General features: G+C 36.4%; 1 protein-coding gene across 1 annotated transcript; it reads left to right on the plus strand.

The window, feature by feature from the left end:
• Positions 1-13,345: 13,345 nt before the first annotated feature.
• On the plus strand, positions 13,346-15,641 carry LOC132054550 (uncharacterized). The gene is made up of 2 exons (XM_059446533.1): positions 13,346-13,866; positions 15,335-15,641. Exon 1 carries the CDS (start codon positions 13,425-13,427, stop codon positions 13,818-13,820), a length of 396 nt encoding a protein of 131 aa, XP_059302516.1. The 5' UTR covers positions 13,346-13,424; the 3' UTR covers positions 13,821-13,866; positions 15,335-15,641.

Raw genomic sequence — 15,641 nt, forward strand, 5'->3', positions numbered from 1 at the left:
CAAAAATCGTATTTCGCCCAAATAGTTAAATTTGTATTAAAAGTTAAATAAGGTTAACCACAGTTGGTAGTAATTTGATAAAAATGGTTGAATTAACACAAACGAATTACTAAAGTTTGATAAAGAATAAATAAGCAAAGGGAAAGAGTAAACTTATGCCAAATATGATGAATAACAATAATGATTTTCTCCTTTGCCAAGTATGAACAAGAGGTTGATGATAAGAGAATTCGAAGGTTAATAAGCAGAAGTAATCAATAATAATGTATTTTTTAGTCAGTATTCGATACCCTTGATATACAAGTGAAAGTACTATTTATAGGTATTTGGTCCTGTCTGGTGCCTTTCCCGTTGTGTGTATATAACGGCCATCATTAATTGCTGAATTAAATGATTATCATTTAATTCCTTGATTCTTGCTGTCAGAAATCGTTTTCGCCGTTACTGCATTAACTCTATTTAATGCGTAATTAAGAGGATCTTGTATTTTGTTCCCGTTGATGTTCTTTTCGTTGACCATGTCATCGGTATCAGTTTCCTATTGGTCGATGTTGTGCTCGGCGTTATCATCTGATCTTTCTACACCATTGCATTTAACTGACACGTGTCAACTATATGTTAGTCCACGTGTTAGGCGCGAATTTCACCCATACAGATAGTCTCTCAATTTTTCGAGTTCATCACAAAGATGTTCCTGAGGAATTGTCTCGACGATTTTCATCAATCTTTCCTTGATTAGACATTTGAATCGTTTCATTGCGGAATAGGAAACGTTGTAACTGACGTTAGATCGTGGCCCACTAGCGGGATGGGTATATGTCATAATCGCAGAAGTTGAAAGACTTGCATTAATGATGAAGTCAGACGTGGGGCATGTGGCCATTACCGTGCCCTTCATTATCTCGCCGGTTCCCGATGTAATAATGACTCCTCTATAAAGCGAATTTTTTCCCTCTCATTTTTGGCTTCCAATTCACGCTTCAATTTTTCCCTTGAATATCTCTTCAACTTCTTCTTCTTCCTTTACTTCTTCGATTTCTTTGACTTCTTTGATTTTCAACTATGTCTTCTCCTCCATCTTCTCAAGATATTTCACCAGAAAATGTCGTTATTGTTGAAGCTTTCCTCCCAATGTGGGTGTTAGAAAACACGAGAACAGTATTTACACTAGAAAACTTATGGGCGACGCTATGATCGCTGCTGCTGCTTCTAGGCGTCCGTCTTCAGTAATTTCTAATGTCAGTGATGATGAGATCAAAATGGTAGATCTTCCCTCTGTTGATAGTGTGCTCCCCAAAAACCCTACTCACACTACCAATTTAAAGATTACAAATGAAGATGAAACTGATGAGGAGAGAATGGCTAAGGTTTCTAGGATTAAGTCCCATATTACGGAAGACCTTGTTCCTTCTGTAATCGAAAGATGTAATTGGAAGGATCACTTCGTGAAATTATTGTTCCTGAACCAGATAGACCCGCCACTTCTCGCTTACTGCTGGGTTCTCTGCCAGTACCTTTGCCCTTTACCATCGGGTTTAACTTACCATTAACTCCGTTGATCGATTAGTTATGTCGACGTCTTCAAATTTGTGTAGCGCAACTTACTCCCGGAGTTTGGCGCTTGATTCAATTATACCAACATGTTGCTCGAATTGCCAACATTCAACTTACTTTAGATCATATTTTATATTTGAACACCCTTCGTTTTATAAGGGGTTCTATGATAATGTTCAGGGCCGGGGGCCTAAATAATTTTTTTGATGATCCTGAGGATAGCCATGATCGTTTATGGTTTAAAGAATTTGTGTTTATTCGTACTCGCCAATTAGTGAGTAGTGATCCCACGACCTTTCCGGAAAAATAAAATGCAAGAGCTTCCAATCCCGAGCTGAATATTCCGGGGAATATTCGTGTATTTACGGAAACAATAATCCGATATTCGGCGAGTGTTAGAACTTGGGAATCAATAGCTGTGCAACGGGGCATTCGTACTTTTGATGGCTCCGGAAAGAATAAAGGTATTCACTCTTATTAATCTTCTTTTTCTGATCACAATTATTCTTATTGTCCTCATTTTGCTAAAAGCATTTTCAATAAAACATCATCAAAGGCCTTGATTATTCCAAACGATGATGACTCGGCATTAGACAATATTCGTTCTATCATCAAAAGGAGGTCAGACGCAGAGGCGGAACCTGTCCTTAAAAAGAGGAGATTGAAGAAACAATTTTCTTCTGGTCTTTCCATGACTGAGAAGACTGGAGGTACGCACAAATCTGACAGTACTGATTCCGAAGAAGATTCATCTTTAATTTTGAGGAAAGGAAGAAGAACTAATCTTTCTTTTATTGATGTGACCAATATCTCAGAGGACTCTCCAATGAAGGAGTCTGAGAAGTTAACTGGCATTCCTGAAGTTCTTTCTCAGGAAAATGATCCATCGGCCACTCTCCATAAGGTAGTGAATATTGATGATGAGGCACCATCCAAGATGTTTTCCCAAAGCCACATTGCCGCTATTATCCCCGCGACTGACGCTGCCGGGGTGGAAATTGCTGATGTTTCCAAAATTGATGCTACTCCGGAAGAGGTTGCTAGTTCCTCCAAAGCTAAAACCTTCCCGTACACTACTGCTATTCCTTCAGGTCGATCTTCTGGCCATGCAAAAGGGAAAATACCTGTTCAAGAAGATAAGCATTTGCATGAAGTTGACCCTGGGGATGAAGCTCTTCGGGCTGATGATCCCGCAGTCAAGTGGATGCAATCTTTTGTCCCTCTTACTGTTAATCACAACCGATCTTTCAATTTGTTTGACGAGCACTTTTGCCAATAGTTTCATAGGACCAAAAGAGCATGCCGTTCTAAAGGATATGCCCACATATCAGATGACTATGATTGCTTTTGGGCTTATGATCCAGGTATATCTCTTTTCTGTTTTTTTTTTTAACTAGATTTTTCGCATGAGCTATAACTTTTGATAATTTGCTCACAGGCTCAGACTTACTTGGTGGGCAGTCTTGAACGTTCTGAGGATGAATCCAAACGTATTGACAATCTCAATGAGGACAACGTCGCTCTAACTCAAGAATTGTCAGTTTAAAAGCAAAGCAAATTTGCTCCGATGAGGAGTTAAAGGAAGCTAAAGCTGAAGTGAAGCGCCTTCAAGACCCAGTATTTGACCTTCCAAAATTGAAAGAAGAAATCTTCGAGAAGGATACGGCCATCAACAATTTGAGAGTGAAACTCATGCAAGTGGAGACTAAATTCGAGAAAGCAAGCGATGAAATCCGGAATCTCCGAGATATATTATCTTCCCGGAATGTTGAATACGGCGAGCTTGATGCCAAATTCAAATCATTACAAGTGAAAAGCACTCAAGATTCTGGGGATCTTACCAGAGCTTTGATTGATTTGAATCAAAGTAAAAGAGACATAGCTGCTATGGAGAAGGTGTATACAGAGAAAAATCTCAAAATGAAAGCTTCACTGGAGAAGAAAGACAGATTTATTATAAAAGTTTTGCGAAAATTCGAGAATCTGCAAGATGGCGGGAGGTAACTCATGTACCGTAAAGACAACTATAAAGGAAGGCCAAGCGATTGGAAGACACCCATGCCGTGGAAAAGCAAAATGTTGTTAACTTGGGTGTTCTCGAAACTCACTTCAATTTTCTAAAAAGCCTTGATCTTGCTTTATTCGATCATGCTAATGCCCTCGCTATTGCTAAGCGAAAACTAAAGGACACTCGTGATATTCTCAGTGATATGTTCGGAAATGAAAATGCTGAAGGAGAGGATGATGAAGATGATGTTGAGGAGGAAAGTGATTCCGGGGATGCAGGTGATGGTTTGATTTTTGAAAAGAAAGATCCGTCTGATGATGATCATAGTGAGATCATTTCAGAGGCTCTTGTATCCGTTGAAGTCTCGGATCGAAATCAAGTAATTGATTCTGATGTTGGGAAAGTAGTTAATCCATCCACTCCTTCACCTGACATTTCTGTTCCTCCCGATATTTAATTGCTTGGATAAGAATTTTGTTTTGGGTTGACTTGTGATGAATAAAGCTTTGTTTATCCATACCTCGTCTTTTCTTTTTTATGATAAATTTCTTGTAAGATTCTTTTGGTTAAAACTTTTCCCGGGTGATTAATCCGTTCCAGAATTTCAACTTTAGAATACTTGTAAGAAGATCTGTAATTTTGCCGCAAATATATTCGGGAAGATGATTTGAACATCTCATTCATTACGAATAAAGTTCTTCACTCGTAATGCCGAAAAAAGAAGGGCCTTACTTATAATGAGAGATTTGCTTTGTGAAAAAAAAGTTTAACCAATATATTTGATACTCAATCACAAAGTAATTTTAAGATACAAAAGGTAAAAATACCTTAAGTTGCCGATTCTTTACATGATCTTGGCGAATGGAGCTTATACGTGCTCGGCATCTACAGATACTTGGAAATAAAGATTTCCTCTATGAATATTGGAAACAGTATCTAACTGATGTAATCCCGTCATTCCCTAGTTTAGATTTTTGAATCAGAATTCAAAAACATGATACTAACTGAATCGGGAATATCAAGAGATCGGAATCTTTTGTAATATTTGATATTTGAAGGGGCATCATGCAATTAAATTTGCATGAATCTCTCATAATGAATAATTTTGTAACGCTTGTTCTCAACGTCTTGCCGTTATGATGTTGTACTTCCGCATTTATGCTTGCGCCATTCATTTTTGCATTTATGTTTATTACATGAAATGTTGCCATGCATGTACATAGTCCCTTTTCCTTCTCGGCGAAACGGTTCAGTTCCCGTGGATCCTTTTGAGTTTTGGCGGGAAAATAGGACGTACTTTAGATTGAAAAGACAGTTTATTTTTTCGATGAGTCTCTTCGATCCGCGTAATGTCTCATAATTATCTATCATAAAGGCAGCTTTTTATTGAAACCGTCAGTCCCTATCCTTCGTATTCTTCTTTTGGACTTATATAAAGAAGTGAATCATTGATCAAATATTACACAATAGTGAATCATTGATCAAATATCACACAATCTTCTTTCCTTTCTTAAATCACTTAAAGTAAGCAATATTCTCTGCAATCTTTCCATATTTTCTCTGACACCATGTCTTCTTCTTCTGACAAAAATCCTTCAGAAATTCCTCCAACCCTTTTGAACTGGAGGCTTTTGCTAACGCCTTTCTTCCAGCTTGCTCTGATTATTCCAATGACTTCGGAGTTTTCCACCATTCTTCTCCCATAGAGGATATTGACTCCTCTATTCCTCCTGAAAATATCACTTCAGTTGCTCAAGAATGCAGCTTGGGTCCTGATGTCACAACTCCATCACCATGTTGATGGTTTTTATTTAATGCCTATTTTTCCCTTTCTTATTGGGTTTTTGTTACCCATCCCTCTTGTCATTGAGGAATTCTGCCACCGATACAATGTGTGTGTTGGCCAAATTGCTCCTGATACATGGCGCTTATTTTACTATCTTCAGTATTTAGCTATTAAGGCTAATCTTCTTTTTACCTGGGATCATCTGATCCATCTATACATTCCCTTTATTTTCCAGGGTGGTTTGATTAACTTCTTTCCCTGTGGAGAGCGTAACCTAATCGATTCTATTGATTCTGCGACGTAGATCAATTGCATCAATTTGTCAAAATTCAAACAGAACTACTCCATCGCCTCTCCGACAATGCTTTCCTGGAGACATAGAACCCAACTCCAAATCCTATTGATCTGAACGAGATTACAGATATTCTTGATTGGACTATAGGTTTGTTGAGAGCCTCTCGGGATGTTATCCGCAGTTGGAGAAGTTTAAGGTTTCTTCCCTCAGCTTTTCCTTTAGAAAGGCTTGGACCCTCGAATAAAAAACGAAAGAGGGGGTAAATCGTAGTAGAAGATGATGATGACGGTAGAGGTTGAGTTGGTATTCGTCATTCTGTCGGCTCCTCCACCTCATCCCGAGCCTTGATGAGGGTAGTCGTTACACCCGTGTCTTGAAGAAGCACTTATCAAATTTGAAACATAAGTATGTTGTGTTATGGTTAAGTAAAACCACTTTGGAATGTAAGGAGCAAGCATTACTAAGTATATTTAATGAATGAAGGGTGTATATAAGGTATGCGTGGAAGGTTTTATAAGGAAATAGTGGAAGTAATGGAGTAGTACGACTTTGGAGAAAGGATGAGTGAAGTTTGTGTGAAAATTTTGGTCCAACTTGGGGACAAATATCTCTTAGCATATAAAGTGTTTTGAAGTGAAACAAAAGTCTAAAATGAAGTTCGTCGGGTCTAGTTTCTAACACAACAAACCGCTCATCGATAGGACATCGGAGTAAAGAATTATGGACGTTACAAGTTCGAGAAGGCTTGACGTAGCAGAACGCGTGCCGCATCTTCTTTACAAGAATCGACTTGCTACTACGATGCTACTACGATTAGAAATGCTACGGTGACCCGGCCCGAATTTGAACTTTATAAAAGGGGCAAACCCCTTTTTTCACAAAAAATCAGATTCGAGCTCAGCACATATAGGGGTATTTTGGTCATAAAGTTGAGAGAAATTGAGTGATTTTAGCTAATCAAGGCTCGGATAACGCGTAGTTGTGATCCGTATTAACTCGCATTGATTTAGCTTGTATTCCAGGTGGAATGTTTTGAAGATATTATCGTTTTGACAAGAAAAAGGTATGAATCTTTCTTTTTGGTATTATTTAAGGCTTATTTACTAGAGATAAAGTCGTTAAATAATTGTATAGTAAGTGGGTTAGTTACGGAAGTTGAAAAACAGCATGTGGGCTGTTTTATGGTATATATTAGTGCTAGAAATGATGTTATGGATGTTGGTATTATTGTTGTTGTTGTTGGTTGTTGAATTGAGGTTTCGCGCTAGGCATATAAACAGGGGAGATGCTTGCCCCGATTTTTGCGTAATATAAAATAGCTTGATTTGAAAACTTATATCCAGTGTGCGGGATGAGTCTAACGTTAGCGTAAATCCTCTTAAATGTAGATTTACGAGCTCTGACGGATAAGCGTAACTAGTAGGAAGTCGAACAGGTATGTTAAGGCTATTCCCTTTCTTGCTAAAGGTACGATCCACTCTCCTACGAACCCATACGCATGTTTTCCATAACATCCTTGCTTCCAAAAGAAATGTTAGAAGTTCATGATTCCTAAAATTTACGGTGCTAAGGATAGATGTATTCAATAAGGATAATAATGATGAAAATGTTGCTTTTACTTACGCACTTCTAACATATGTATATATACGCGGGGAACCGAACCTACATGGTCGAGTCCGTGATATCGAACCGAACCACATGGTCGAGTCCGAAGTTATATCGAACCGAACCTACGTGGTCGAGTCCTATGGATATCGAATCGAACCTACATGGTTGAGTACGGATATATATGATTGTTTCACCAGTCCCATAATGGGCGGTGGTAAAGATATTATATTTTATACGCACGACTCATTTCATAAGCGTACGTATGTTTTGGTATTCCTTGATTATCATATTTGTCTCCTCGCATCTTTTACTCGCTATGACCTTCATTACGGTACTTCGTTTTACATACTCGAAGACATTCTGCGTGCGGCCCCTTTTCTTCGGGCCGCGTTTCATGCCCGGGCAGTACGATTTTCCCGATGATCCTCCACTGACGCGGCTACTCGACTGGCTGGAGAGCTCCATTGTTCCGAGCTTGAGTCACTTTGGCAGACCTTTTGACGTAGACGTTGTTATACTCTTAGAGGTGTAGACATACGTGGGTTATATATATGGTTTGGTCACATAACTACGTAGTTCGTTTAGATATTCCGCAACAGATAGTGCATGCCACTTTATCGGCTTGCATATTTGCTATGTTTTGGTTAGCCGCGGCTTCGCAGAGACAAAGTTCTGGATTTATGACATGATGAGTTCACAAGACGCTTTTGCCAGAGCGCCATAATGTTTTCAGTTTCAGTCTGATTATATCTAGCGGGTCGTATACGGGTGCCCAGCTCAGGCACTAGTCATGGCCCATCGATTGGGTCGTGATAGTCTCCGAAAAGTGTGAACTATTTCCAACAAGAAAGTTCTTCGGGATCCTTACCGTTATTAAGAATGTCTCCGGGTCACGCGTAGTTATTTTGATCATCTTTCCGAGACGCTTCTACAAGGTCATGTCCTGTCGGCTTTCCATCACATGTTCCTAAAACGAGAAAAAAAAAAAACATCTTAAGATAAAAATAAAAACTAAGTCCGACCTCGTGATTCCGACTCGTCAAGCCGCTCTCCGATGTTGCGCATTGAAGATGTCACAGGGCAAGCATAAACATCGAGATAACCCAATACAAGTATTGAATATATCCTACGCGGGATCTTCGGTGATCGGCTTAAAAGTGTTGAAGCTTCTCGTGAATGTTGCTACTCCCGGTGTAAGCTATTGCGCCTTCAACACAATGTGGATATCCTTAAATCTTAAAAAAAGGCTTTTGAGGAAGTTCTCACTCCAGGTTTTAATTTGACCACATCTCTTCAAGCTACCACTGACACGACCTTCCAAGTCACAAAGATCATCTCTTGAAGATTTAGAAGATTTCGGTGAGGATCCCCGAAATTAGAATCGCTCTCTCCTCCAAGAACGTTAAGAATCTTCAAAAAGTGTGTGCTGATTTGGTTCGTGGTGTCGTCAGATAATTCTAATCTTGGTGCTTGAAGTTATGATCACCATTACCGATTCTTAGATTCTTACTATCTCACCGTTGCTGATTCTTAAATTCCTGCTATCTTTAAGTAGAAGAGTTAATCCATGTATACTTTTAGTATTTTCAAGTGTCTTTCTATTGTACTTTCTCTGTCTTAAATGAATGAAATTTTTACTTGAATCATCTTATGAGTGCGTTTTCTCATTTTCATTGCACCATGGGTGCGTTAGCTTCACATATTGAATTTGACGGGATTGAATCATTCTTTGCATGACCAAATAGTAATTTTAAATAACCGGAGTTATAATTGCTCCATGAATCGGGCTCATGTTTGTGCAATGTTCACTGTGCTATATACCCGACTGGTATTATAAGTGTAATTGTATGCTAACCAGTCAAAGTTACGACTTCGAAACCATAATAATCACTAAAATAAAGGTACTACAAAGGTATTGTAATCTTGAGAAATTTTTAATTTCATACAGGTCGTAGCTCGAAGGCCTTAATCGGGATGACTAGCAGTCCCTATTAATAGTCCCCCATTGTTTGGGTGTGAAGTATGAATATCCAAGCAATGTAGTATGTATACCATGCCCGTATATCCTACTTACTGCTTCATTAAGAGCCTTCCCGAGAAACCCCGATCGGGATGAAGCCCCGGTAAAGAGTTCAACTTGTAGAATGTATCTCTGTTGTTGGGAATGATAAAGATTCAAATTCAAGTTTATACGTAATCACTGGAGACGATCCATAGTCTCTAATTGGAATGCTCCTGTTCTTACATTTCCTGCAACTCGGTATGGTCCTTGCCTTCATTCGGGATCTTGGTTATCAGGGTTATCGATCGCGAGACCAAGTCCCCGAGTTTGAGCCTTATCATTGTAGTACCTTCCCGCTTGTCATTTTTGGGTTGTGAGTTTAATCAAATCCATTTCACGGTTTTTTATTTTTAGCTCTTGTCATTTCTGAAATGCAAAAACAAAAGAAAATACCAAAGTAATAACGCTTGCGTAAATAGAGATCAAACTACAAGGCCAATTGTAGAATTCCCACAGACGGCGCCAAACTGTTTGAGTCAAAAATCGTATTTCGCCCAAATAGTTAAATTTGTATTAAAAGTTAAATAAGGTTAACCACAGTTGGTAGTAATTTGATAAAAATTGTTGAATTAACACAAACGAATTACTAAAGTTTGATAAAGAATAAATAAGCAAAGGGAAAGAGTAAACTTATGCCAAATATGATGAATAACAATAATGATTTTCTCCTTTTCCAAGTATGAACAAGAGGTTGATGATAAGATAATTCGAATGATAATAAGCAGAAGTAATAAATAATAATGTATTTTTTAGTTAGTATTCGATGCCCTTGATATACAAGTGAAAGTACTATTTATAGGTATTTGGTCCTATCTGGTGCCTTTCCCGTTGTGTGTATGTAACGACCATCATTAATTGCTAAATTAAATAATTATCATTTAATTCCTTGATTCTTGCTGTCAGAAACCGTTTTCGACGTTACTGCATTAACTCTACTTAATGCGTAATTAAGAGGATCTTGTATGTTGTTCCCGTTGATGTTCTTTTCATTGACCATGTCATCGGTATCAGTTTCCTATTCGTCGATGCTGTGCTCGGCGTTATCATCTGATCTTTCTACGCCATTGCATTTACTTGACACGTGTCAACTATATGTTAGTCCACGTGTTAGGCGCGAATTTCACCCATACACATCCTATAGACGAGGCTATAAGAAGCTAGATGGCTACTATTTTGTCGCTTGTAATTATTTTGTTGTCGCCATTGAATATTCAAGTTTAAGGATAATTTTGATCCCCTAAAAAAATTAGCCTTCACGTCCTCCAAAATTTTAAATTATCACATTTAGCTAAGCTTATTGTCCTTTTGCGCTCGCACCTATCCTGTAAGGCTGTAACGATTAGTGGCTACTTATTGTTCTTATGTTTCTCAACTCATAGGAAAAAGTGGGACATAGGTTGGTCCCAAGTAGTTGAATTTTTGAGCAGGGGCGGAGCTAGCCCTTCGGGCGTGGGTTCGGCCGAACGCAGTAACTTTTATCCGAATCATATATTTGTATTAGATTTTTCTTCAAATATGTACAAATTATTAATTTAGAACCTAGTAACTTAAAGAATTAGAACCCCGATTTCACAAGCTTCGAATCCTGACTCCGCCTCTATTTTTGGGGTGAAGGTAGAGGTGGAGGTGAGTATGTATTGCAGCAAATATACTTAAGAGTTAAGACACATAACTAAATCATACTATGTGCTAATTTAATTTGTTAAAAAGTTAAACGAGTTATAATCTTTCATTGAAACACATTTACACAAAACAAACATGTGTAGACACTTGGGTATAGAGATCGGTATTTGTATATGAAAAGACAAAAAAAAAGAAAAAAAAAGGAGAGGCTAGCGAAGGTGCCAACCCCAGCAGTTTGGATCATGCAAAAGACATATGAGTGAAACTATTGATTTAATTTCTCATGTGAGGATTTGTTTTTTCTTTCTTAGCTAAGTAATAGGTTAAATGTATCTTTTATTGAGGAGATCCACACATCTAAACTTCTATTTTGTCATATTAAATTAAGGAAACTGTCTTATCTAGAAGCAAAAAATGGTTACAGTTAACACTTATATATAGGATTTATTTATGAGTTTAGTCAAGTTATATGCAATAACAATTCTGTATATTATCGATACAATTTAATTGATTATTGCGTGTTAATTTGTTGAGCAACTTACACAAATGACTGCACTTTGGGTTTTTTTTTTGTAAGCATAGCTACACTTTTGCTAATTACATTTCGTAACTTTACAAAGAACGCGTATTCAAATTCGGAACCGTATTCATTTGTAACTACCTTTACACCGCATTCAACTTATTGTATTTAAATTCGGTTGTACGCAAACAACATAAATGCAAAAACACAGGGATATCACTCGTATTCAAAATTCACTGTATTCATTTGTATACAAAAAAATCTCCTTCAAAATACATGCGAAAAATACATAAAGAAACATTGTATTTTACACTAGAAAAAAAAGAATACACAAAAAATTATAGTTAAATCTGAGATAAAAGAAATAAAATACACTTGGATTTGAGATACAAGAAACAAAATACACTTCAAATTCACTGTTTTCATTTGTATACGAAAAGATATCCTTCGAAATACAGGCAAAAAACACAAAATACACTTTAGATCTCCGACGAAATACAAAATACATTGTATGTATACAACAATACAGTGTATTTTCCAACTGGACAATACAGTGTGTTTTCTGGTCAGATCTAGGCCTTACCGACCTACTCCTTTTCCGATCGGTGTGTGGCGGCGGCAGTTAGAACTCGCCGGAGAAGATGGAGAGAAAGACGATGACTTTGCCATTGACGAAGAAGACGACGTAGTTTCCATTCAAATCAACACACCTCCACACAAAAATCAAATGAACTGTTAACAATCCAAAAACCTAGTGTTATGAAGTGGACATGTAGATACACGATATACAACGAGTATACGTGTATATATATGTGTGTGATGGCGGCAGGGTGTTCCAACGGTGTTTAAGGGTGGTTCGACGGCGGCGGCGGTTAGACTCGTCGGAGAAGATAGAGAGGAAGACATAACCAGACTTTAGAGAGAGAGAGAGAGAGAGACCAAACGGTGAGGGAAGAGACCCCGTTAGAGAGAGAGAGAGAGGTGGAGGAGAGAGTTATGTATTAGTTATCTTGTGTAATTGAAATACAATATTTAGCTATCAGATGTAATTAAAATAAAGTGTAGTTACTAAATAGTATGAATATCACTTATATGTTCTCTATCCCAAGTAAAATTCACTAATTTGTTTTGTAGCTATCATTTACGATAGGATTCAGCACAATTCAGTACATCTGACTCAAATTTTATATTGTAAAAAAATTACTATTTAATATGTATAAATTATAAAAACATACCCCAATAAATCTAATAATACAAAATTCATAAACATCAAATAATGGATCCGCTTCTAATCATGTTTGATATACAGAGTTAACTACATATTATTTTAAATCCACTTAATCTGATTGAGTGATTGATTAAAAGATTCTACCCTGTCAATGCACATGACTCGTGAGTCGTGAGTATATAAACACATAATCAAGTTTTAAATATGTGTACGGATGACCTAAAAAATATTTAAACAATCATATCACTTACTAATAGTAGGTAGTTATAAGTAAGCTTCTTGGGTAAAAATGATAGTACTTATTATCCTTACAGGTTAGATGTATATAATTTTTTTTTACAACATAATACTCTCTCTGTTTCAATTTGTTTAAACCTATTTCTTTTTTTCGCGCTAAAATAAACGACTCTCTTTCCTAATTTTAAACAAATTCACTTTATAATGATTTACAGCCACACAAATTTTCAAGGCTTATTTTGAACCACAAGTTTCAAAAGTCTTCCTCTTTTTTAAATGTCGCTAAGCTTAATAAGGTCATATAAATCAAAACGGATAGAGATACAATTTAAATTTTTACTATTTGTTAGGTGTAAAACAAGAAACCTAATGAAAATGCAGGAGATGTGAACCTTAATTTAAGCAGAATTGCACATGCCCATTTGCAGCTCCTTATATATTACTACTCCAATATCTTGCCCATATCATAATAGTCCCTAAAAAACCACTGATAACCAATAACAATGGCCTCAAATCCTACTAATAGCGTCCAAAAAAGTAGTATCATCACCCATTCCCATCCAACTACCATATTCCGATGGGCCCCAGTCCGCCGGAAAATATCATTAAGGAAAAAGAGGTTACCGACGGTGCGATTAGGAGGCGGAAAGAACAACAACACTCGCCGAGGATTCTCAGTCGTGAAGCTTTTCCGGCGAGTCCGATTGAGGTGGCTTAAGTTAAAGTACGCGTGTTTGCTTAAAAAACTGAAAGAATATTATCAGTCTGTAGTGAAAGATATAATGGAAAATGGAGGAACACTGGATGCGTTCCAGCAACGTTTATTATTGGAGACTTCTTTTGCAGTTCCAGTGATGGGCCTTTCATTCAATACTTTTCCAAATCACTATGGCACGTAATTGAGAGCAGCACGACCGATCAAAGACGTTAGCCAAAATCTTTTTGGTAAATATTTACTGCATTTTTAGCCTTTTTTTGAGCTTGTTTAAGTATGTGTTTAATATTAAAGTTTGAAAAAGTATTTAAAGTTAAGTTAAAAGAAATATTTCGAAGATGAAATTGTGAATTTTAATTACTTGGATAAGAGTTGAGGAATTTCTAAGTGAAAATCATTATTGCTTCAATTGAAATCATAAAATAAATCTTCAATATTTCATCAATTTTTAAAAATAATGAATTTCAGTATTTGTTACTAAATCCATTTTTATTTAAGTGACACCTAGTTTAAGATTTTTTTTTTTTTTTGAAACTGTTATTTTTTACGTGCCATAACATTTGTGTGACTACACTATTATAAGAATTTCTCATTAAGGATAAAATGAGAAATATTGTTAATTATTTTAAAATTAAAAGTGCGTCATTCTTCTTTTAACAAGTTAAAAGAAAAAGTGTTGTCACATGTAGTAGAACACGAGTAATTTACGATCAAATGCAAAAGTCTAACCTTTGTTGGAATTTAGATGTGTAAGATTGAATAGGAGGGAAAAGCAAATTTCTTTTCCTTTGATTTAGGGAAATGTATAGAGCAATTATTATTATTATTATTATTATTATTATTATTATTATTATTATTATTATTATTATTATTATTTATTATTATTATTAAAATTTTATTTTTACAACTTGCCAACGACGTAACATTTAATTATTGCAATGTTCATACGATGGAATGTAATCCCTCCGTTCATTTTTACTTATCCACTTTTGACTTTACAAGCCTCTTAAGAATTAACAAATGAAGTATACATTTTACCATAATACTCATATTAATTGGTGTATAGTCTCATTGAACTTGGAGAATGATTTGTAAATGAGTAATTAATGGTAAGAGTAAAAAAAGAATTTTCTTTTATTTATCTTTTTTTGATATGCTAAAGGGGACAACTAATAGTGAAAAATTATTTTTAGTATAGTGAATAAATAAAAGTGAACGATGGGAGTATGTTTCCGCAGTTTTATGCTTTATTTTTGGCAAGTTGAATCTAAGCAGCACCATAAACTCCAGGAAGGTCAAAGTGACTCTTGGTGTGAGCGAGCTAAAATTAGGGTAACAAGTTACGAGAACTTATTATATTGCCATAATGAGTATTGAAAATATAATTAAATACTGAATGGATTAGGGAGGTAGTGAACATACAGAAATTGTGTACCGAATTTTCATGGTCAGTCTTGGGTATCCGTTTTAGACTTCGATCAATTTAAATTCGCGCTGAAAAATATAATTTGGAGACGATTCGGGACTCAACTCAAAACTTCTAATTAAAAATGGGGAAATATTTACCACAACACCACAATCTTTGGTGGTTAGTGTAATGTGTATGAAAGTGAAAATTGATACTATCACAAGTGATCTGTTGTGTTAGTTTTTTTTTTTTTCTTGTTTAGTTTATTCAAAGTGTCCTTATACTTTCAGGAAAATGAAGCTCTACCGATCTGTCCGTGCAGATTTGTATCCTTTACCTAAGATCCGACCGAGCTCATATTGCCAACTCGGGGAAGTTGTCAACAATATCTCTATTTTCTACTATTACAGACAAGATTTTGTATTTATAAAGACAGCCGAATCATAGAAAATCATCCGAGTATAAATAAAATATGTTAAAACGGGGAAGCAAATGGAATAATTCCTTGGAGAGGTTGCTTCGCCAGACAGAAACAACGAATTAGAGTACGTATAATTTGTTATTGAAGCAAGTATAGCTTAGAGCTTAGAGAGATCA

Source organism: Lycium ferocissimum, chromosome 4, assembly GCF_029784015.1.
Source record: "Lycium ferocissimum isolate CSIRO_LF1 chromosome 4, AGI_CSIRO_Lferr_CH_V1, whole genome shotgun sequence".
Classification (NCBI taxonomy): Eukaryota; Viridiplantae; Streptophyta; class Magnoliopsida; order Solanales; family Solanaceae; genus Lycium; species Lycium ferocissimum.

Excerpts from the sequence above, each read along its gene's own strand:
- LOC132054550 (XM_059446533.1), top strand. The coding sequence starts at position 13,425 with ATGGCCTCAAATCCTACTAATAGCGTCCAAAAAAGTAGTATCATCACC.